The sequence below is a fragment of the Urocampus carinirostris genome, chromosome 14, assembly GCF_059441175.1.
Source record: "Urocampus carinirostris isolate Australia breed hairy pipefish chromosome 14, RoL_Ucar_1.0, whole genome shotgun sequence".
Classification (NCBI taxonomy): domain Eukaryota; kingdom Metazoa; phylum Chordata; class Actinopteri; order Syngnathiformes; family Syngnathidae; genus Urocampus; species Urocampus carinirostris.
Genome location: NC_142362.1, coordinates 36492057 through 36516503, shown reverse-complemented (window position 1 = coordinate 36516503; position 24447 = coordinate 36492057). Strand labels below are relative to the sequence as shown.

The 24447-nt window shown below is 40.4% G+C and overlaps 1 protein-coding gene across 1 annotated transcript in view; it reads left to right on the top strand.

Annotated features, from left to right (window-relative positions):
* Positions 1-15771, top strand: part of kalrna (kalirin RhoGEF kinase a) — a 222388-nt gene extending 206617 nt beyond the window's left edge. The window contains exons 59-68 of the mRNA XM_088352822.1: positions 228-255; positions 1061-1223; positions 1292-1413; positions 2335-2466; positions 2543-2704; positions 3714-3792; positions 3875-3926; positions 6761-6909; positions 8795-8933; positions 11359-15771. Of these exons, the coding sequence (XP_088208948.1) occupies positions 228-255; positions 1061-1223; positions 1292-1413; positions 2335-2466; positions 2543-2704; positions 3714-3792; positions 3875-3926; positions 6761-6909; positions 8795-8933; positions 11359-11916 (1584 nt within the window). The 3' untranslated portion in view covers positions 11917-15771. The remainder of the gene's footprint in view (positions 1-227; positions 256-1060; positions 1224-1291; positions 1414-2334; positions 2467-2542; positions 2705-3713; positions 3793-3874; positions 3927-6760; positions 6910-8794; positions 8934-11358) is intronic.
* Positions 15772-24447: the final 8676 nt, after the last annotated feature.

Sequence of the window (24447 nt, the reverse complement as noted above, 5' to 3'; positions counted from 1 at the left end):
AGTAGCAAAATAATGTAGTAACAACTGCAGAGATACAGTTTTATTAATAACGTGTTACAGTAATAATTCCTTAACAACGTGTAACAGTAATCATTTCAGACCAAAAATAACTTGTAACGTGTTAGTCCCAACACTGCTTGTGAAAGACTCAATGTTTCCTCATTTTCTATTCAAATGTGTTTTGGAAATATTTTTGTAAAATTTCACAACTTAAATCTCCCTTACAGCTTTTCAACCCAAACTTCATCCAGGAAGGTAAGAAAAATATAAGAAAATAAAATACCAATTGGTTAGTGAAGAATTCTTATTGAATTATTTCAAGGTTATTAAAATCACTCATGAAATATAAATTTTAATATTCACAGATGTACAAAAGAAATTGTAAAATACGAAACAATTTTAGCTTTTTATACACTGAAAAACACTGAAATTGGAACGACAACACAAAATCCCTGAAAATGCTATTCTATTTTAACTAATTCAGACACAGACCCACGCAAAAAATATAATTATAGTAATTAGTAGAACAAAAGCAAAAGATTGAATGCAATCTGCTTTGGAGCAATCAATAATAAAGGAGTCCAATCATAGCTCATTTTTTTCAGTTTTTTTATACATTTTTGGTTTGAACAAATTTATTGACACTAAGTTTTTTTATACATATAGTACTGCCTTTTTTGTATTCTGTGTTTAATTAAATTATTACCCAACACCTTTTGTGTTTATAAACAAGTGTGACGTAGTTAAGCTGCGGGAACATTGTTGAGGCAGAATTCATGTAAGTTTATAGAAGCACGTTGACACGTAAAGATCGTAGATCATCAATAAGAACAGCTCAAAATAGCACAAAGTATGTGCAAGCAGCAAGATATCAAAGATAGTAAAGTCAACAACTACAGAAAAACGTTCTTTTGATTGCCGCTGGATTACTTCCTTCCAAGATACTGAAAAAAATAATACTGGCCTCAAAAGTCCTTGAAAAGTGCTTGAATGTGGCCTTTCAAAAGATGAATAAACCCTGAAAGAATCAATGCATGTAATTGGTCTTACTTCTGCCTAGTGGCTCCAGAGTTCCTGGTGCCGCTGTCAGACGTGGTGTGCGCCTTTGGAGAGACAGTGGTCCTCTGTTGCAAAGTGTGCGGGCGGCCCAAACCCTCTGTTACCCTCAAGGGCCCCGACCAGAGCCCATTGACCAGCAACAGTCGTTTCACCATTGACATCAGGTTCCGGCGGTACTCTTGTCTTTGTATTATGTCGTTTGGTCTTTTCTGATCTGTTTTGTTATCTACAGAGACACAGGCGACATCTTGTTGAAAATTTGCAACCTGATGCCTCAAGACACCGGTATCTACACTTGCATGGCTGTCAATGATCACGGGTCGGCATCTTCATCCGCATCTATTAAAGTTCAAGGTAGTGTAATTTGGTTAAGGATCTTCTGAAAAATTTAGTCACAACCAGCAACAACTTACATCCTTTAAGTGAAGCCTAAATTCTTACCCGTCCTTAATTTACAAAATGGGTAAAAATTGAACCTTCAAATCCCAACAGCTCACATACTAGACATTTAGGACATGTTATCTGCATGTAATCATTGAGTCTCTTGATTCAGGCATCCGCCGCTCATCATTTTTCTTCTATACTCGGTTTAACCATTTTTTCCACTTGTTCCTTCTCTAGCCATTTACGTTGGCCACTGATAAGTTAATTTTTATTTTTAATATTGGACACCTTCTTGGGAGATTGCGTAGAAAGCCAGCTCGTTATTTTGACTGTTATTGCGCATTGTTTTTAGTTGTTTTGACTGTAATGAACTGTTACCATCATTCTCACTATCGTTCAATTTTATTGCTGTTATTTTATGCCCACATCCTTTGGTGGGTATCTGCTTCTGTAACCTAGGAAATTTAATGAAAAGAAAATGATTTTAGAACAGGTTTGAATTTCTAAAGGCCCGCTCCCTTGTTCTCCTTGCAAGTTTTAAATCCATGGATGTCCAAGCCCCTTAACACAGTACTAATATCTATTATGTTAATGTATTTTATTGCATTCTATTTTTGATGTAATTCAATTTTTTTCCGTTTACCTCTGTTATTTTGTAAAAAAATAAAAAACAATTAGGTAATGGAACATATGTGATGCAGTTCTGGGATAGTAATTTAAGAATTCATTGTGAATGATTTTAATATGAATGATTAATCAGTATATTTTAATATCACCCATAAGTAGCTTATTCACAGACCCACAGGCCCCTGGATTTGTGAGCACTTGAACTAGAAATACATGCTGTGCTTCTAATAACTTGACACTATATACACTTGCATTACTTTTAAGGTATCCCAGCATCGCCCGGGAGGCCCGTGGCTCAAGAGGCTAGCAGTACTACTGTGATGCTCCACTGGCCACCCCCGGCCTCCTCTGTTCACTGCGCAATCAGCAGCTACACTGTGGAGTACCGGCAGGAAGGTTTGACCCTTATTGTTTTTTCCCGCTATGAACCATTTTCGGATTCTGGGACTGACCTCTACACTTCTGTCTCCAGACTCGCTGCTATGGCAACAAGTGTCCACCTGCACAGAGGAATGTCTTCAGATTGACACCCTCATCCCCGGCGGCCACTACCAGTTCAGGGTGCGAGCGTCCAACCGCTGGGGGCTCGGCCCGCCGTCCGAGCCCTCCAATATGGTTTCATTGACCAGTAACAGTAAGAACACAACACACACAAGCACGGAAAAATACTGTAAATTCTGGACTACACAGTGCACCTAACTAAAAGCCGCATGCTCTAATTTAAGAACAAAACTCAAATGAGTATTTGTAAAAGCCGCACCTGATTTAAATCCATAGGTTTTAACATCCATAGGAATGAACTTATTCTCGTCGGTTTCTTATATATTACGCCCGGTGCACACCAGGCGCCAACAGCGTGGGGAATTTGTTTTTTACTCCATTGGCTGCAGAAAACCAGCTCCGTTGTTTTTCAGTTCCGCCGCAAGATATTTAGGTCGCGTATTTTAGGATAACTTGACCATGCTGATTACAAAGACAAGCTCCTGTGTGGAAAGAAAACGCAAATGACAGCTGCGTTGCGTAAAATGTGAACCCTATATTTCTAGACAACAAGGCCAGGGCAACAATACTGAAAATGTTGCCTGATGGCAACACAGACGTGGAAGTCATCTTTTTAGGTTTTGATGGTTGTCGCAGTTTGTGCATTCCCTTGTTATTGTTTCTCGAGGATTAAAGGAACCTTCAGCGACCTGACAGTGATGCCGCTGATACAGAAGGAGAAGTGTAGTTTCTTTGATAGTTAACTTCCGATGCATTTCAATGTCTAAATGGAGAACTTGATTTGTGGTTAAAAGTTAAAATAAGAAGGTTGTAAGTGTAATGTAGTGGTAAACCTCCCGTTTTGTTCCAGTTATGTTTTATATCAATATTTTTGGAAAAACGTGGACTAATTTCTCTTAAAGGGCATCCTAAATGTTCCAGGCAGTATTAAGAACACATGTGTTGTGGAGAAGAGCAGCTTGCCGTTTTTTTTTCGGTTCCGCTGCAGGGGAAAAAAAAAAAAGAATAAGCTGCACTGTTTTTAAAGCTGCAGTGTTTGAAATGTAGGAAAAGCTTAGGGGCTTGTAGTCCGAAATTCAAGGTAAAAGATGTGTAAAGACGAAAAATGTCTTTTTTTTGTTTATTTTGTCTGTTTTTTTTAGAATCTGCTTATGATGGAACAGGAATCCAATGGAAAGAAAACTTTGAATCCACATACTCTGAGATTTGTGAAATTGGAAGGTCAAATATGCACATATCAAAGTTATTCCAACTGAGACATGGATGATCGATCAAATATATTCTGTTTTCCGTTTTTTTCTAGGGGCCGTTTCTCGGTAGTGCGAAAGTGTGTCAACAAATTCACAAAGAAAGAGGTGAGACTTCAATTCAGTTACAGGGTCAACTCATCCTCTAATATTATCAAGCTCTCGCAAGCTTTTATGACCTTTTATTCACTCGATCCCCTCACTGGCAACTCATGTTGACTGCCTGACTGTGGCCAATGGCTCACAGCTAGCCAAAATTGTATTTGTTAGCTACGATCAGTGTGGGGACCCAACGCATCACAAAAGAATGCTGGGGCTATACTCCTGCCGTAATTTCACATTTGGATCCAAAACAACAAATATCAGCAGGTTTTTAAAATACCTAACAAATCAGATCTTTTCATGGAGCAGAATTTTTTTTAAAAAAACAACATTCGCTTGCTTTTATGCAATATGTTATTGTCATAATTTTAGTCGTGATTAATTAATTTGGATTTTTCTAAATACAAGGAAAACCTTCTACAGTGCATAAACCGAATTATTAGATGCAGTGACGTCAATGCTCTTTGGGGGGGAAGAGTTTATTTGTTCTCCTTGTTTTTGTATCCACTGCAGGGCAAGGTTTTCTTTAAGCTGTGCGCGCCTGCAATTGCTAACTGCCCAGACACACATCTTAAATTCACCAGGGAGTGGGACTAGAGAGGAGCCGGGGGAAATGGAGCAAATTTACTGGAAGCCTGATCTTTTTTTATGATGATGATGATCATTATTATTATCAGTATTATCATAACTACAGTATTTGCAAGAGTATTTGGCAGAGGTGTAGAGATGATAGATAACAGTGGAACGGTATGGCAGGTAAGTCAGTTGTTGTTTGCAGATGACACAGCGCTTGTGGCTGATTCTGAGGAAACATTGAGAAGGTTGGTAACGGAGTTTGGAAGAGTATGTGACAGGCGTAAGTTATGTGTGAACGTTGGGAAGAGTAAGGTGATGAAGTGTTCACGTGATGGAGTGGGCATGGCGTTAGAAATAAGGTTGCATGTACAGGTGCTGGAAGAAGTTGAAAGCTTTAGGTACTTGGGTTTTGATGTGGCCGCAGTTGGTGGAATGGAGTGCGAGATATTGCACGGAGTGAATCAAGGAAGCAAGGTTTTGTTTGGGTGCTCTGAGGAGAGTGATGAGCAACAAGAGTATGAGTTTGGATGTTAAGAGGGGACTGTATGAGAGTGTGATTGTGCCGACTGTTGTATGGTGCAGAGACTTGGAGCCTGAAAGCAGATTTAAGAAGGAAATTAAATGTTTTTGAGATGAAACCCATCCCAGCTATCTTCGGGCGGTGGGCAGGGGACACCTTGAACTGGTTGCCAGCCAGTCGCAGGGCACACGGAGACAGACAATTCACTCGCTCACTCACACGTCGGGACAATTTGGACTGGCTAATTAACCTGATTTGCATGTTTTTGGAATGTGGGAGGAAACTGGAGTGCCCGGAGGAAACCCACTTAGACACAAGGAGAACATGCAAACTCCACATCTGAAGATAACTGGACTTGAACCCTGAACCTCTGCACCGCGGGGCTGCACGCCAACCACCCATCCGCCGGGTCGCCCTTTGCTTTAATCCATCCATCTAATTTCCCTACAGGGATGAATAAAGTATCTATCTATCTATCTATTATTTGCACCGCTTTTCCTCAGTAGGATACATGTAGGGGATTTAAGTCGTTTAATTTAATGTAGCAGAGAGTAAGAGTAGAGTTTTTTCTTCACAAATCCACTCAAGAAAAGGTAAAAAGTATCGTGATTTTATATATATATATATATATATATATATATATATATATATATATATATAGATAGATAGATATATACCGGAGCTATATCCCCCTAGTGGGAGGTGGCTAGAGTCTTTTTTTCTGACTCTTTCTGGGAGATTGATACAGAGGAGGGGATTCCCAGCCCCCTCGCTCAACCCAACTAATGTGTTGGGAGTCATTAGGTGACCAAACCCCCCCAATTCCAACCCCTAATGCCGAGCGCCAAGCAGGGAGGCAATGGGTACCAATGTTGTAAGTCTTAGCTATGCCCCGACCGAGGCTTGAACCAGCAACCTCCCAGTCTCGGGGCGGGCGCCCTACCCTATATATATACATATATATATATATATATATTTTTATTTTTTTTTTAAAGGAAAGAAAGTTCACGTGAAAGGGAACCAAGGGAAGCTCAGTGGTTAGTACGTCTGCGGCACAGTTGTGAGGTCATGGGTTAAAATCCAGCTTTCAGCACTGCGGAGTTTGCATGTTCTCCCTGTGCTTGCATGGGTTTCCCCCAGTTACTCTGGTTTCCTCATACATTCCAAAAACATGCATGTCAGATGTGAATGAGTGAGTGAATGGTTAGTCGTTTGTCTCTGTGTGCCCTGCGACTTGGGTGTCCCCTGCCGACTACATGAAGATAGCTGAGAAAGGCTCTGGCACCCCCCGCGACCCTAGTTAGGAGAAGTGGTGCAGAAAATGGATGGATGGACGGGCACATGTAAAAGTTGTGGGCCGCACAACCTTTCCAATAGAACATTAGTCAATTCATTAAAATGTGAAAACATAATTTAGCATTTAGAGTGGAAACTCTGCAAAATGTTTATTGAATTGATCTCAGATTTTGGACATGTTTGATCATGATTTAGTTGCCACACCCAGGATTGATGTTGCTCACTATTGTTACAAGCGATGCTCACAGACTTTGTGTGCGCCCTTAGACCCGATGAAGACTCCAGGGAATGTTGGTGCAGGGCCACTAAAAAATGAATTGCTACCTCTAATGACCCTCTGGTTTTGATTGCCCAAATCATTCGCAAGCTGAGTTGAGATTTAAGAAAATGAAGATGAAAAAGAGATGCCAACAAATGTTATTCTTTGTCCTGTCGGTTGCACTTTCAGTTTGCTGTGAAGTTTGTAAGCAAGAAAATGCAGAAGAAGGAGCAGGCGGCACGTGAAGCCGACATCCTCCAACATGTTCAGGACCACCATCTAGTGGCCCTGTTGGACACCTATGAGTCCCCAACATCAGTGATGCTAGTCCTGCAACTGTAAGTCATCACTTTACTGTATAATAGAAATCAAACGAAGTGTTTTAATTAACACAATGTAAGGCCATGCCCCCTACCAACGTGCTGCCTTCCATTCGCTACTGATGACACAAAACCAAATATACACATATAAACTGACAACCTGATTTCAGTATTTTATTCTATAGTTTTAAAAATGACTTGAATTTGGGTACATCAGAATATCAGTAGGGAGAAATTGCGTGTCCTTGTACTCTTTGCTTGAGACACCACCTACGTAACTGTATTTAGTTTTGGTGTAATAGTAGTTTGTAGTCTGAAATAGTCTGTGCACCCCTTTGATTCTTCTTGTGATTAAGGGTTATACAAATAAACATGACTTGACTTGACAATTGTTTTCGATGAATACCCTTTTTTTTTCGTCTGTGTTTTTGTTTTATCTTGACCAATACTTTCACATGTATCTGTGTTAAAATGATGTCCATGGTCAATTTAAAAATTTGTATATTCCCAATGCAGTTTTTTAACATTTTAATGTATCAAACAATGAGCAATCTGCTTCTACCTTGCTAATACAATAGAACATTGTTTATTCTGCAGATCGCTGGAAGGCAGGCCAGCTACTCTTCAATCACTCAAAAGTTGGCACGTCAGGCATCATTAAACAGATTAGAGCTGCAAGATTTTTTTGACTTGCGCGATTGTTATAACAGATCACTTTTGTTGAATCAATTCTGTAGTTATGCAGTATACATAACTTAATTTATTGTGTTGATTAATTTAATTTAGAATTAATTTAGTGTGTCTAAGCCAGATATAATGACACTGACCCATGTTGAGAACATATGAAATAACAAACACGTTTTATTAATGCATCTGACAATTGAATACTTTTTGTTCATACAGTTTTTTGGTAAGTACTCTGATCAAATCAATTTACCATTCTTCTCATGGCCTGGCCCCAATGGCGAATTCTACAAACAATTGTGGCCATGAGTCAAAAGGTTTGGTACTTTTATATCCTTCTCTAAAGTCCTAAAACTTACCAAAATCCCTAACCTTAATTAAAAACTGTAAGTATTTTTTAATACATTTGGGTACATTAACAATTATTTGTATTAGTTTTAATCACATGTGTCTTGGCTGCATACAAGGCAGTCATTTGTAGGTTACCTTCTTTTGGGTCGGATTTCAGATTCTTTGGATTACTATGGACTTGTGAACTTCCCAATGCCCACAGATTTAAGCCTGCCGGTCCTGTGTAATGTAGCCAAGATGCTATGTTTTTATTTTTATTTTCAAGCATCTGATCCAGTCAGATGACACAAGAGCTTGTCAAACCATTAGGCAAAGTAAGCAGTACCCACTTATTGGTTCGGAGCTATGCTAATGGTAGTTTCTAAGGACAACACAGCAAGCTCGCTAGCATGTTTCAAGTCAAATAAAGATCATTTGATTTGAGATTGCCTATTTGAGTACACTAATGGAGCTGAATATGTATGGTTACTGTTGATTACTTTGTTGTGACTGGCAATTCTCTCCTTTGTCAATAGCAGTAGCTTGTCTATTGGGTCAACACACCTCACATAATTTACTCATTACTGTTTATATACTGTGGTTGCTCCTAAAACCAGACTGAAATGTCTCTGAAAAACTGTTTTCTAAAAAAAGTAAAATAATAATAATTCAGCTGAATAAAAGACAATTTTTCTTTAAACTCTGCTTAAAAACGGTAGGTTAGACCCTGGACAGTATTTATTAAAAATGCTTGAGTGTAAATTGCTTTTATTCAGATGGGGCCTCAGCGCGACTGTCTGTTGACCAAACCCATAAGAGAAAAATGCCATAGAAAAGGGATGAACAGAACCACTAAGTTGTCTTTGGGTTGAATGTTTGTGGTTGTCAGGCTGGAAGATGGTCGTCTTCTAGACTACCTGGTGGCCCACGACGAGCTAATGGAGGAAAAGGTCGCCTTCTTTATACGAGAAGTACTGGAAGCGTTGCAGCACCTTCACACTTGTCGAGTGCTACATCTCGACCTGAAGGTGATCACTTTTGTTGTTTTTGACCACAAGCCTTATCTTAAAAGGAGACATCAACTGTCATGAGTAGCAGAGATGATCCAAATGCAGACACACACGTCAAATTCAAGGTTTTAATGGGGTTAGGGAAAATAAGTAAAAGTGTTTCGCAGAGAGTGAAAGGCAAATAATTGGCAACACAAACTCAGTCTTAAACTCACGATAGGTTAAATACTTGGAGTGTCTTTTGGGCAAAATGCAGGCGTTAATGGTTTCGGGAACAGGACAAGGATCAGCTTGAGCGGCCATGCTGGATGCTCACAATAAAGATCGGAATCGGAATTAGATTTTGGCTATTTTTGGCATCACTAAAAATGGACATTGTGATGGTTTGCCCTTCTGTATGAATTTCAGCAATAATTGTGCGCTGGTACCCCTGGCCATCTCCTGATAAACGGGTACAACCATGTTTAACTGGGTACAACGTAGGGACACTTTACTGTAAATTTGTTTTCACATCTATGCTCTTTTGGTTTTCTTTTTTCACAAAAGTGAAGCCACGTGTGCATAAATTCATTTTAATTAAAATAATTATGGAAAAATACTAAAAATCCAGATACAAGAAGGGTTTTTTTTTCTAATATTTGAAGTTTCATTCTAAAACTCTGGTCAAACACGAGACGAGTTTTTTGTCAACAAACTGTTTTACTCCTGGGTCAGAACCGTCCCTAATCTCCACCAAAGTGAATGATATTTTAGAAGAAATGTCTTTGGCATTGTGTCAAAGGCAAGATGTACCATAAAAGCTGCTATGTTTTTGCTGTATTTTCAACGCTGTGCTTTAAATACAGTGCGGCTTGTTGTTTTTCCTTTTTCTTGGCGGCACCCGAGGTAAACAGCGAGCTGCTAATCTCCACGACGCATGCACTTTTGGTACAAAACACCACTCTGACGTCTAGAAACATTTATGACACCCTTTTAGGGGAGAAATTATTTGTTACCAACATTATTCATATAATACTTAACAAGAGAAATATATATTTGGCAGTACTTTATTGAATTTTACAACATACCCACTATATTTTAACTTTTCATCCATTAATCAAGTTCTCAATGTATACATCCAGATTGAACATCAGTTTCTTATCAAAAATGCTGCACTTCTCCTTCTGTAACGTTGCGTCAATGTCAGGTCGCCTAAGTTTCCTTTAATCCTCGAGGAACGAGAAGAAAGAATGCAATTTGGTCCCGGACCGCAACAACCGCGATTGACCGACCTACATATTTGTGTTGCAATCTGGCACTATTCTCCACAGTATATTTGCCCTAGCTCTGTCCTCTAGAAATATTTTTCTATTTATTTCACATTTTACTTGACGCAGCCCTCATATGTGTTTTCGGCGCCGTATGTGCTCGTCTTTGTAATTGCCATCTTGAATGGTCATGTGATACAGAAACACATGGCGTAAACAACTCGAGACAGAACTGAAAACAACGCAGTCAGGAATCAGTTATATGGGGACATGGTGCCTCTGCTGTTCTGCAGCCAAAGGTGTCAGCACAAAACTCCTCAAGTTAATTTTTTATGGCTGTTTAAACCTGTGTCTTTAAATCAGGGGTGTCAAACTCATTTTAACTCGAAGGCCACACGATAGAACAAACATTCTGTCGGGGGCCGGACTAGTAGATTAAAGAGAAAGAAAAAGAGAGATAAAGAAATAAGAGAAAGAGGGAGGGAAAAGAAGAGAGAGGGCGGGACAAAGAAATAGAGAGAGGGGGAGAGCGTGAGAAACAAAAGAGATAAGAAGAGAAGTCGTGAGAGAAGGGGGAAAGAAATCCAAAGAGAAATAGAAAGACGAAAGGAGAAAAAGGAGAAAAGAAAGCGAAAGGGTAGGATGAGAGAAAGAGAAAAGAGAGAAAAGGAAAAAATGAAGTTAGAGCAAAAGAAGTTAAAAAGACACAGAGAGAGAAAGAGACAAAGAGCAACAAAGGAAGAGAAAAAGAGAGACATGGAGAGTGAAAGAGACAGAGACAGAGAGTGGGAGAAAAGGTGTGGAAGAGACAGAGAGACAGAAATAGATACAAGTACAGTGTCTTTGTGAGAGGCACCTGGCTTTGGCAACATCAAGTTGACATATTCCAACCTGCAGCTTGTTTTTTTCTCTTGTGCTTCTCTGAGTATTGTCTCGCGGGCCGGATTCAATCCCTCAGCAGGCCTGATCTGGCCCGCGGGCCACCTGTTTGACACCTGTGCTTTAAATAATATGCATCTTATACAAAAACAAAATTTAATTTTGTTCTTAAATTTGAGCATGCAGATTTCAATCAGGTGCGCTATGTAGTCTGGAATTTTCGGTGATCGTATTTAAGCCAATGAATTAGTGTCCAATTGCTTAAAATAAAAAAAGTTTTTTCTTTTGAGATTATTTTGTGTTCTTCTCTTCCTAAGCCTGAGAACATCATGGTGGAGCTTCACTCTCCCACCCCATGCATTAAGCTCATCGATTTTGGTGACGCTGTGCAACTGTCGGCGAACCGCCGCTATGTGCACCTGTTGCTGGGGAACCCGGAGTTTGCTGCACCCGAGCTCATCTGCGGTACCCCAGTCTCCATGGCCACGGACATGTGGAGCATCGGCATCCTGGCTTACGTCATGCTTAGCGGGGTTTCGCCTTTCCTCGACGAATCTCCAGAGGAAACATGTGTCAACATCTGCCGCCTTGACTTCTGCTTCCCAGACGATTACTTCAAGGACGTTAGTCAGGCGGCGAGGGATTTAGTGTCCTCTTTGCTTCAACAAGATCCTAGGAAGAGGCTAAGTACTTCTTCCTGTTTGCAGCACCCTTGGGTGGGGCGACAGGGAGGTTATGGAGGGGAGTACTCAAAGACACCGCTTGACACCACTCGATTGGCCACGTTTATTGATCGAAGGAGACAGCTTCATGATGTGCGCCCAGTCACCAACATCAAAGGGTTGGTGAGCAACAGTATGGGGAACTCACTGTGACGAACATGATTGTTTGGACGAACCCCCCTAGGATAGAGGATATATTTTCTAGATTCTCATGTACATATTATTTTATGTTTACCTAACACATGTACGTTTCCACATTTAGAAACCACTCAAACACTTTAGACCCTGGTAAAATGTCACTTCATCTTTTTTCTCTTTAGTTGTCCAAAATCATCTGGTCCTCAATTAGTACAGGAGCCCAAAGATTTGCTTTCACAAACACTGTGAATGCTTTTGAGCAAAACATTATTTTGGCAATTGGTTGTTGAACCTGCTGAATGACTTGACCTCAAAGACACCTATAATGGATGATATGTAATTCCTCACCAAGACTGATATGAAAAGACAAAAGGGACAAAATGACTGTTTTTGTATTAGAAAATTTGTCGTCACGAACACTCAAATACTACTTGGACAAGGAACGAGGGATATTTTTTTTCTTGTGACCAAGCAAATGTCCCCGCTTATGGACATCAGGAAGTAAGAGGTTTATGTGACATTTGGTTCTTTTTTTTGTTCATTATTTCAGACCAAGATGGCTTTTATAGTCTTCTTGTCAGTCAAAATATGATCTGTATTCCATAAACTTACAGGCAACAAGGCAGATCTCAGACTGAAATATCAGTTCTTGTTTATTCAAGCAAAATGAGCAGAATTTGGCTCGATAGATGCTCAATTCAATCCCATACAACATTCAATGAAAACTTGCTTTAAGATAAATGTTGCACCACGACATTAAAACAAAGAGAAAAGCTGTTTAAGTTATTTCCTGCTACAATGGATCTGAAGTGCATTTCTTAAAAGAAGTTCTACAAGTCTGAATTTAAGCACGATGTCAGAGTTGCACCAACCATTTTACTTAATATTGCATTTATTCAATCGCAATTTCCCATATCTTTCATTTATATTTTGAGGATATCAAATGCCCACTACATGGAAACCAATACATGTAGCATCACGACTCTGGATACTTTAAAAAGCCGTTCTAGTTATGTGAGATCCAGCCATTTTTAAAGCAAGGTCCAACTTCTCCACAGCAACAAAAAGAATGTAATGTCATGTCAAGCCTTATTCATAAAATGAGACTTTGTGTATTATTAAGCGCCTCTTAGTAGTGAACAAAAAAAAACAAATTTATTAGAAAAAATGACTTCATCAAAAACAAAAAAATACATGATTTATCATATACAGGACTGTCTCAAAAATTAGAATATTGTGATAAAGTTCTTTATTTTCTGTAATGCAATTAAAAAAACAAAAATGTCATACATTCTGGATTCATTACACATCAACTGAACTATTTCAAGCCTTTTATTATTTGAATATTGCTGAATTTGGCTTACAGCTTAAGAAAACTCAAAAATCCTATCTCAAAATATTAGAATACTTCCTCAGACCAAGTAAAAAAATAATTTTATAACAGCAAAACTAAATCAAACATTTGAAAATGTCCATTGATGCACTCAGTACTTGGTTGGGAATCCTTTTGCACGGATTACTGCATCAATCCGGCGTGGCATGGAGGCAATCAGCCTGTGGCATTGCTGAGGTGTTATTGATGCCCAGGATGCTTCGATAGCGGCCTTCAGCTCATTTGCATTTGTAGGTCTGGTGTCTTTCATCTTCTTCTTAACTATACCCCACAAATTCTCGATGGGGTTCAGGTCAGGGGAATTAGCAGGCCAATCAAGGACAGTGATGCCATGGTCAGTGCACCAATTACTGGTGGTTTTGGCACTGTGGGCAGGTGCCAGATCATGCTGGAAAATGAAATCCTCATCTCCATAGAGCTTTTCAGCAGATGGAAGCATGTAGTGCTCTAAAATCTCTTGGTACACGGTTGCATTTACTCTGGACTTGATGAAACACAGTGGACCAACACTAGCAGCTGACATGGCTCCCCAAACCATTGCTGACTGTGGGAACTTCACACTGGATTTCAAGCAACTTGGATTTTGCTCCTCTCCAGCCTTTCTCCAGACTCTGGCGCCTTGACTTCCAAATGAAATGCAAAACTTGCTTTCGTCTGAAAAGAGGACTTTGGAACACTCTGCAACTGTCCAGTGCTTCTTCTCCATAGCCCAAGTCAGACGCTTCTTCCGTTGTCTTGAGTTCAGAAGTGGCTTGACCATGGGAATACGGCTATTGTAGCCCATTTCCCGGACACGTCTGTGAACTGTGGCTTTTGATACCTGGACTGCAGCTTCAGCCCACTGTCTTTGAAGCTCCCCCAAATTCTGGGAGCGGCTCTTCTTCACAATTTTGTTAAGGCTGCGGTCATCTCTCTTGGTTGTGCAGCGTTTCCGGCCACATTTTTCCCTTCCAACAGACTTTTTGTGGATATGCTTTGAAACTGCACTCTGTGAACAGCCTGCTCTTTGAGAAATTTCTTTTTGTGTCTTACCCTCCTGATGGAGGGTATCAATGATGGTCCTCTGGACAGCAGTCAGATCAGCAGTGATTTAGTTTACTGAACCAAGCTGAGTGTTTTTAAGGCTCAGGAAACCCTCGCAAGGTGTTTCGAGTTAATTAGATGATTCAGGTGATTAGTTGAATAGCCTACTTGTATACTTTTTCATGATATTCTAATATTTTGAGATAGGATTTTTGAGTTTTCTTAAGCTGTAAGCCAAATTCAGCAATATTCAAATAATAAAAGGCTTGAAATAGTTCAGTTGATGTGTAATGAATCCAGAATGTATGACATTTTTGTTTTTTTAATTGCATTACAGAAAATAAAGAACTTTATCACAATATTCTAATTTTCTAAAACAGTCCTGTACATGTGCATTTTTAAATACTCACAAGTTCAGAAATATGTAATTAACATGAAGCTCACATGGAGGGAACTGATATGATTGTCCCCCATCTTGCTGCTACGGGTAGCCGCAAAAGCCAAAATCCTTGAAAAAGGCTGTGCAAACAAATGCAAAATTAGCCATATCATTGCATAAACTGCAGGGTTGAAAGCATGGAAAAATATCTCGCAGATTTTAGTCCGAATTTCACGGTACTTTTCATCAACAATGTCACCGTTTCTTTTTAAACACATTTACAATGGAAATAGTTTCAATGGGGCGTCACGGCGGCTGGGTGGTTAGCGCGCAGCCCCACGGTGCGGAGGTTCAGGGTACTGCAGCAACCACCAAACCCCCCTCCCCTCCCCCCGTGAGGCGTCTGCATGTTCTCCCCGTGCCTGCGTGGGTTTGCTCCGGGCACTCCGGTTTCCTCCCACATTCCCAAACACACGCATGTCAGGTTAATTGTCCCCATGCATCGATGTGTGAGTGGGTTGTATGTCCCTGTGTGCCCTGCGAATGGCTGGCAACCAGTTCACCGCCCCCTGCCCGAAGATGGCTGGGATGGGCTCCAGCACTCCCGCGACCAACTGAGGATAGGCGGTGCAGATAATGGATGGGTGGATAGTTTCAATGGACTAAGTAACAAACAGCTGTATCATAATTTTGACCCATCTGGCCAGGTATCAGTAAACTAATTAAAAACTGGTTCGCCAAACTCTGTTCTGCCTTGAAGACTGCTTTTGAGGGATTCCCCGATCCTCCAAAAAATAAGTCTTGGATCTCATGTGAAAACTGGAACATCACCACTACAGGACTTGAGTTCTCAAGCTTACTGTTTACAATTATAGTGTTGCATCTTATGTAGAATGTAGAAATTCCACTGTACATGTGCATTCACAGCAAATGCTTGGAAGAATCTCATCAGTACTTGAAAATGACTTTCCCATGTTGTAGCATAGTGCTTTTATCGGTCGTCATATTTAACATCTGAATGTAATTGCATCTGTAATGTAGTGCCTCTCACAGCAAGGCCCGCTCCTTCCAGAACAAGCTTAATTAATTGTGATTAATTCACATGTACACAGTATAGTCAGAGGTCAGCAACTTTGAAACACAATTGTGAGCATTTACTTGGTAACACGGAAGGCTTTTTATGGCTTATGTTTTAAATATTTTTATACCTCGAGGTTTCCCATTTACAGCTTGCAGAACTCAGCTACATTTTCAGTCCTTATCAATGCTCTAGACACGTTGCCGAATGAAACGATTCATGTCTGTACATCTATAACAACCAAACCTGCTGGTTTGTAACACTTTACTAATAAAACATTTTTTTAATTTATGTTTTAATGTGTTTTGTGTGATTTTTGCTAAAATGTCCCTTTCTTGCAGTGTTTTTCAACCAGTGTTCAGAAACACATTAGTGTGCCATGAGATATTAAACAAATTGCCTGATTTTATCTTTGAAACAAAGCATGCAATTGTTCAGTATTTTGCTTTCTGAGTAACTAAGTTGATAGTTTAGGAGACCCTCAAAAAAGCAGCGGAGACATGAACAGATTTTGAACTTGCATTTAAAACAGGAGAGGATTGTACAACCCTCCCGATGCTGGTTTCCATATCTGTCCTAAAACATCTGCCTGGAGCCCATTATTTTTATTGAATCTCCTAAAAAGCAGAAACGTCTTAAAGAGTGTTGAAATCAAAGAACAGCTAAATTGTTTGCTAATAGTGACAATGATGTAAACAGCACATAATAAGCAAAGTAACAAACAGCAGTGAGCATTTATGGCAAAAATAAAAAACAGGCATCCAACGCAATCTCCTTTCCAATATAAAAAAAATGAACTAATCAGTAACATTCATCCACAAAGGTTGGTGGCAGGATATTGCAATTATTTATTTTTATTCGTATACGAATTTTCTGCTCAAGACATGGTACAAGGAAAAATATTTCATAACTTGTATGATGAAGCTGTTTTTGCTAGCCCTGCCAAAAATAAGAAATGATCATATGAAGTAAAAATATTGCACCGATTTGAACTTTTTTTAATCTTTACTTTCTTTTTTTTACCTAAAAAAAAAAAAAAAAACATAGTACAAATTAAAATCATTTCACTGAGAAATAACGTTTGCTCATTTATAAGTATTTGTATTTTGTTGTTTTTCTAGAAAAAAAAACTTAATACAATTATGCTTAAACCCCAAAAATGGGTAAGAAATATTGTAGAATATAAAAGTACATTAGATTAATCAACCGAAATGAATTAGCCATGGTAACCACAAATAATGACAGCAACGTTACTGTCAATTTAGGCAACAAGATAATTTAATTAAGCTTTTTAAAAAAATCATTAAATCGATTCTGTGAAATATTTTTTAAACATGTTTTGACGGATGATTTTTTTTTATATATTAAAAAGAGTGTGCATTGGCTCAAAAAGGACCAGAAACACTGACCTATGGTATTTTTTATCCATAGATGGCAGCACACACTCACTTATTATTATATAAACGTGCCGTTTCGTCCTTATCGTTAGTGTAATTCCCTTGTACTGGTTACGTTATTGTGTGTCAAAATGTATTCTTTTTGTGTTGTCATCAAAACTATGGTCGAGTGTACCATTTCATTTTAAAATCTCAAACGGGTTTTCACAGCTCAGTAAATACTGATGGGAAAATAATATATTCCTAATTTAACATGAACTAGGGCTCACCTAGAGGGAATTGACATGGCTGTCCGGCATTTTGCTGCTACGGGTACTCCCAAAAATAAAAGCATTTTAAAAGGCTGAGCAAAAAACGAAAAGAAAAACGTTAATTTGACCCTCTGTTGTTTGCTATTTTCCTTGTGCTTTGTAGCACTCAGTTTCAGTTTCACTGCACAATACAGTACATCTAATGGTTAATGCTGGGATAGGTACACTACTTTTTTTTCCAAACAGCAATATAGAAGTTTCAATTCTCATGTCAAAGAAAGGTAAATTTCCCAAGCTATGAGCATTAAAAATGCAAGTTTATATAACAGTTCATGTATTTTTACTTACACTGTATTCCAAACCAATATTGTTTTATTTATTTAACAAATGAAGATTTTTACCACTAGAAGGCGCTAACTCGTAGCTCTTGAATTGTTTGGCAAATAGCAGCAACATACAGTAAAAATGTTTGTATAAAGTTAAAGGGACATTGTTAAAACCAAACAGCACAAGTAAAATAATAATCCTGCAAATTTTTCCGGTCCTCTCCTTTATTATTTTTTCCTGTCCCTTCTTTCCATTCGACTAAACTGCAAGAGAAAGCGAATACCTTGAAAATGTTGTCGAGGTATGCATTGCCTTTCAATTTACGGCAAAGCTTTCACATTTGTAATACTTTGATGTGTCACTTAAGAACATTATTTAAAAGTCATAGTAATCGTTGGTTGACATCATTGAAAATCTGTCATGTTAATGTTCTTTTTACCATGTTAGTAAACAAATTATGAAAATGTACCTATAAATGCACACGCGCTAACACTGCAATCTTGTTAGACTACCTCTTTCTCCCCTTAAAAATACATGCCAATTTTTTTAATCAACTGTTTTCTTCAAACTTATACAACAACAATAAATTCATGACCAATATTTTAGTCTAAAAAAATAAATACATAAATTAATTTAAAAAAAAAAAAAAAAAAAGGACGTGCTCGTTTAAAACCAGAAGTGGCAGCTTTTTCATCAAAAGGGAAATCTTACGTGATTGTTAAGGTACAGTAGTTGTTTCTCACAAAATAAGTAGTGTCAGGTCAAGATTATTGTTGTTTAAAATTGAAAAAGAAGTTGGGCAAACAGTAGCGCAGATCGAACCTTCCTGTGTGGAGTTTGCATGCTCTCGCCGTGCTTGCGTGGGTTCCCTCCGGGCACTCCGGTTTTCCTCCCACAGTCCAAAAACATGCATGTCAGGTTAATTGGCCGGTCAAAATTGTCCCTAGGTGTGAATAAGCAAGTGAGTTGTCCGTCTCTGTGTGCTCTGTGACTGGCTGGCAACTGGTTCAGGGTGTCCCCTCCCCACTGCCCGAAGATAGCTGGGATGGGCTCCAGCACCCCTGCAACCCTACTGAGGATAAGCAGTGCAGATAATGGATGGATGGATGGATGGATGAAAAAGAGCTACAATTTTTTGTAAAGCGGTGGGCAGAAAGCAATAGTCCAACACATAAAGCGGTAGTGTTGCCAGGTATGCAGTACAGTGATTATTAGTTGAAAAAATAATAACCTTCATACAGAACTTGTATTTGTTAAACTAATTTTTGACCCTATAAAACGGGCTCGTTTTTTTTGTTTCAGTGAATAATAGAGTATTTAACAATCTAATAATTGAAATGAAATACAGGTTTCTACTTCACTTACTTCAAATGTTACTCCGTTACATTTACTTGATTACGCTTTGGGATATTTTGTACCTCTGGGAGTATTATTAAACCACTACACTTTTTACTTTTACTTGAGTGAATCCGTGAAGAAAAAAAACTCTACTCTTTCTCTGCTACATTAAATTGAACTACTTAAATCCCCTCCATTTAAGTATGCTTATTTGTCGTTTTCTTCTTCCCTGTGTCTTCCGCAATAAGTGCCTACTCTGTAACTTAAGCCCTGCCCCTTTTAAAGGCACAGCGTCACAAGCCCGGCAGGTGACAAATCAGCGTGTAAAATGTGCTTCCTGTGATTAATTTATTTCGTTGATTTATACTATTATGTTTAATTGTTTATCAAAGAGCTCGAATTTTATTTTGATTATTTTAACCTATTTGTGAATTAAGTACAATTTATTTTTTATTGAATGGAATTTGATAATTTGATGATCTCATTGTGTAATGGTTGCTTATGTAACCGCGGTGTACCCGTCCCACCAAAGATCCACATTCACGCTGGACTGGATGATGAGGTTTATATCATAGTTGCTGCAAATGAATGAGTCACAACACAACACGTGGTAAGCTTCTCTGCTGGCTTTGATCTCTATAAGGGAAATTAGCATTTTAGCACAACATGCAACGTCCGGCAAAACTAAAATAAAAGGTGACAGAAACAAAACGAAAATAAATCCAAACAGCTTGACAACATCAATCACATTACTGTGCTTGTTGAGAGATTTGTCAGCTGTGGTTTTAATGTTTAAAATTAACTTTTTGCAGAGCACCAAAAGATCGTGTCTTACCGTTGGCAGCTCATTGTAGACTGCCAAAAAACCCCACCTTCCTGTCGCAAAGTCCAAAGCCAAACCAAACCTTACCACATACCAGCAGGTGGCACTGTTAGACTCATCATTGCAGGACACTTATACAGAAACTATACAACATATTTAAGCAGGAATTTCTATAAAACAAAAGTTATTATTACACCCGTTACATACACCCCTCTGAAATTCTGCCAAATATGGGAGTGCTGTAGCGAGCAGAGACAGGAGTCGTAGGCGGAGTGTCAAACAAAGGTGCCAACGAAAGCTGCTTTAATGACATTTAAACTTGCAATAACAAAACAAACACGAGAGTGGCTCGAGCCGGCCGAATTAAGAGTCCCATTTCATTTTAAAATCTCAAACGGGTTTTCACAGCTCAGTAAATACTGATGGGAAAATAATATATTCCTAATTTAACATGAACTAGGGCTCACCTAGAGGGAATTGACATGGCTGTCCGGCATTTTGCTGCTACGGGTACTCCCAAAAATAAAAGCATTTTAAAAGGCTGAGCAAAAAACGAAAAGAAAAACGTTAATTTGACCCTCTGTTGTTTGCTATTTTCCTTGTGCTTTGTAGCACTCAGTTTCAGTTTCACTACACAATACAGTACATCTAATGGTTAATGCTGGGGTAGGTACACTATTTACGTTCTCTGGGGACCAGCTGGCGACTAAAAAAAGGCGAGTGGCTGCCAAGCATTGTCAACCCACAGCTCGAACACGGCACCCACTGCAAGGTCTGATGCGTCTGTAGTGAGTGCGACTGGGGCTCCGGGGGCTGGGTGAGCCAGCATGGCTGCCTGGCACAGCGCGGTTTTTGTGTCCTCGAATGCCTTGGTCCTCTCCGCGGTCCATTCAACAGCTTGATTGGGTGACCTACCCTTGAGGGCCTCGTAGAGTGGGCGCATGACATCAGCGGCTCGGCGAATAAATCTATGGTAGAATGTCACCATGCCGAGAAACTCCCTGAGGCCCCGTGCTGTTGGCCGCTGAGGAAAGGTTGAGCCGGCCTCTACCTTAGACGGTAGGGGGGAAGCCCCATCCTTGGTGATGAGATGCCCAAGGATGTGGATGGAGGGTATGCCAAAAACACATTTCGCGGGATTTATAATCAGGCCATGCTGACTGAGCTTGGTGAAGAGGTCCCTGAGGTGCTCCAAGTGTTCCTCTTCTGAGGAGCTGGCAACAAGGACGTCGTCCAGGTAGACGAACACAAAAGGCATGTCCCTGAGCACTGAATCCATCAGCCTTTGGAAGGACTGAGCGACATTTTTCAGTCCGAACGGCATCCTGAGAAATTCGAACAACCCAAATGGAGTTATCACGGCTGAGGGATGCACTGGCAGTTGGTGGTATCCCCGCACTAGGTCCACCTTGGAAAAGAGAAGTTTACCCGCCAGGTGTGCAGAGAAGTCTTGAATGTGCGGGACTGGGTAACGGTCGGGCGTGGTAGCCTCTTTAAGGCGGCGATAGTCCCCGCATGGGCGCCAGCCACCGCTTGGTTTCGGGACCATGTGTAGTAGTGAGGCCCAGGGGCTGTCTGATCGGCGAATGATGCCGAGACGTTCCATGTTGGCAAATTCAGATTTAGCAGCTGCCAGTCTGTCTGGATTGAGTCATTGGGCCCTGGCATGAACAGGGGGCCCCTTGGTCTCAATGTGGTGCTCAACCTCATGTCTGGTCGTGGAGGCTGAGAAGGTGGGCTTCGCCAGACTGGGGAACTCGGCGAGGAGCCGGTGGTAAATATCACCGTCCAAGAGAGAGCTGGACAGACCCTCAAAAATCCCTTTGTCGCGGATCAGAGCAGACACCATGTGGTTATAGCGAGAGTCATCATCAGTGATTCCGCGCAGGGCGAATTGAGCCTCTGCTTGTGCGAACCATGTTAACGCCGATGACTCCCAGAACTCGGGGAGCTTGAGAACGGGCGCGTATGCCATGTCGGTATGCTCAGTATTATGCACGGCCCCGGAAACTTCCACGAGACTAATGTCGGGGTCACCAATGTAGCGAGCAGAAACGGGAGTCGTAGGCGGAGTGTCAAACAAAGGTGCCAACGAAAGCTGCTTTAATGACATTTAAACTTGCAGTAACAAAACAAACACGAGAGTGGCTCGAGCCGGCCGAATTAAGAGTCCCCCTAGGAACTCGCTAACTGAACAATGGTTCCATGGGTGAATTATGTTAAACCCGCCACAGTGCTACACTAAACAGAAAAAAATCACATGCAAAAGTGCAAACACTGATGAAAAAAAAGGACACAAAAATTGTGTACAGTATTACAAGGAACAAACTGAAGTGCATGTCAGTTCTAAAACTCTCCCAAAAAGGAGTGTGAAAAGAAAGGAGGCGATCAAACTCCTAACTAAGCACAGACTCAAAGATGCCTGTTACATCTCTGAAATATAATACATTGTTTCTGTAGTTTCTGTACATAGGCACAATTCTTGTTTCTTGCTCAAGCTTTGTTACTCAAACTGAAAGTGCATTTCTAAAGAACTTAAACAAGGAACTAGCAGATATTGCGGACACAGAATTGTCACCTATCAACTGGTCATTTATCTGACAAATAAGACGACTGGGAGGCCTGATGGACTGTCGGACCAGAAGAACATAACGGCTAGGTTTAGCACAAATGACCTGAGCTTGTGGGTCTAGGACAGTCAAGTCTAAACAGTCAGTACCAGGAGCGGCTTTCTCATACGTGTCAGTACCAGGGGAGACAATGTCCGGGAGGTCAGTGTTAAAAGGGTTCTCGTCTGGGAGGACAGTGTCTGGAGGGCCCACACCCAAAAGGATCATGTTTTCAGAGCACCGTGGTGGGCTTTCCGCATTGTCAATTGCAGTATGATCAACATCTTGTTTGGGGATGTGCTGACTTCTTTGACTGGATGTATCGACTGTGAGAGATTCAGACTGGCCATCAGATCTGCTGTCTAGTGAGTTATCCTCCACCTCTGAATGAACTTGCTCTTCACCTGACTGTATCACCCAGTTTACTGTACGGACATCACTGTCTTCAACCGCGTCAGGAAAAATCAGGGCATACATCACTTCCATGCATAGCAGCGTCACACCCTGAGTGTGCAGATTCGCTGGCCAGATCTCCCTCACAGGGCAAGAAGCTAACAGAGAGCAGCAAATTCCTGTGAACAACCTTCTCTTTGCCCGCCAGGCAATCCTTGACTCTATAGACATTGAGATCAGGCTTGACTAATATAACTTCATACGGGGTCGACTCCCACTTATCTGCAACCTTGCGTTTCCCCGGGACACCTCTGTTGGCGATCAACACCCGGTCTCCTACGACGAGGGATGATCCTTTGGCCCTACGGTTGTACAGCTTGGCGTGGCGGGTCTGTTCTCTGAGAGTGTTCCTCCGTACAATTTGAGCAGCTTCATGTAGACCAGGGGTGGCCAACCATTCAGCGACTAAGAGCCAATTTTTTGTCTGTGTTACTACAAAGAGCCACATCATAGTTGTTAACGGGGGCGAGTTGATTATTTTTTTTCTTTGTTACTAAAAATGCCACATTATACACATAAACATCTTTTAATCATGTACGCACGCATACACAAATCTCTACTCGACTAGATCTGATGAAAATAACCACACCAACATGATAATATCAATAATTTTCAACAGTTAACATTGTGAGCACTGTTCCAGATCCATTATCGACTTGAGATCTGAGAGCTTGGGATAGTCCTTGTCCTTCTCTTCCATGAACAGTTTCACTGGATCCAAAAGCTCAAAGAAGCGAGATAGTACCTGGCTTTTTGACAGCCACCTCACAGTGCAGTGCAGCGGCAGGTCACCTGGAAGTCCTTGGTCCAGTTCAGCGATGATATTCCTGAATATCCTCCGGTTAAGCGCATGTGTGCAGATGAAGTTGACGATTTCCATCACAGGTTTCATGACGTTGTCAAATTTGAGTGATTTAGACACGAGTTGCTCCCTGTGGATGATGCAGTGGAAATCCCAAAAGTCTGGAAATGTTTGATCAGCTTTGTACAGTCCCACAAGCCCGTTCATTGATCCGATGATGGCTGGCGCTCCATCCGTAGCTCTTGCAGTTAGTTTGTTTGCAGGTCAGTGTGCAACTGTTATTCAACAGCTGCATTAATATCGGATATTCTTCGTTCCATACTGTGGCGAGACAGTTGAACATCTGATTTGCTCTGTTTTAGTTTGTTGTCTACAGGTGCCAAGATTTCAAAGGCGTCAATGACGCATTTTTAATGAATTCTCTTTCGTTGTATAGCTTTTTAGCCCGTGCTATTTTCCAAGCTAACTGATACGAAGCAAGCGTTACGGTCTCAGAGTGTTTCATAATTTTTTTGAAAGAAATGCAACTGTTTTTCTGCTTTGCTTTTCGTAGTCAACAACTTTTTCTTACTAAGTTCAGTCCCTTTTGGAAATTCCTGTTAGATGTTAGGGTGGAGTGAGCTGAATTGACGCTGAAGATTTGAAGCTTTGAATGTGCTAATGCCGCGTTACG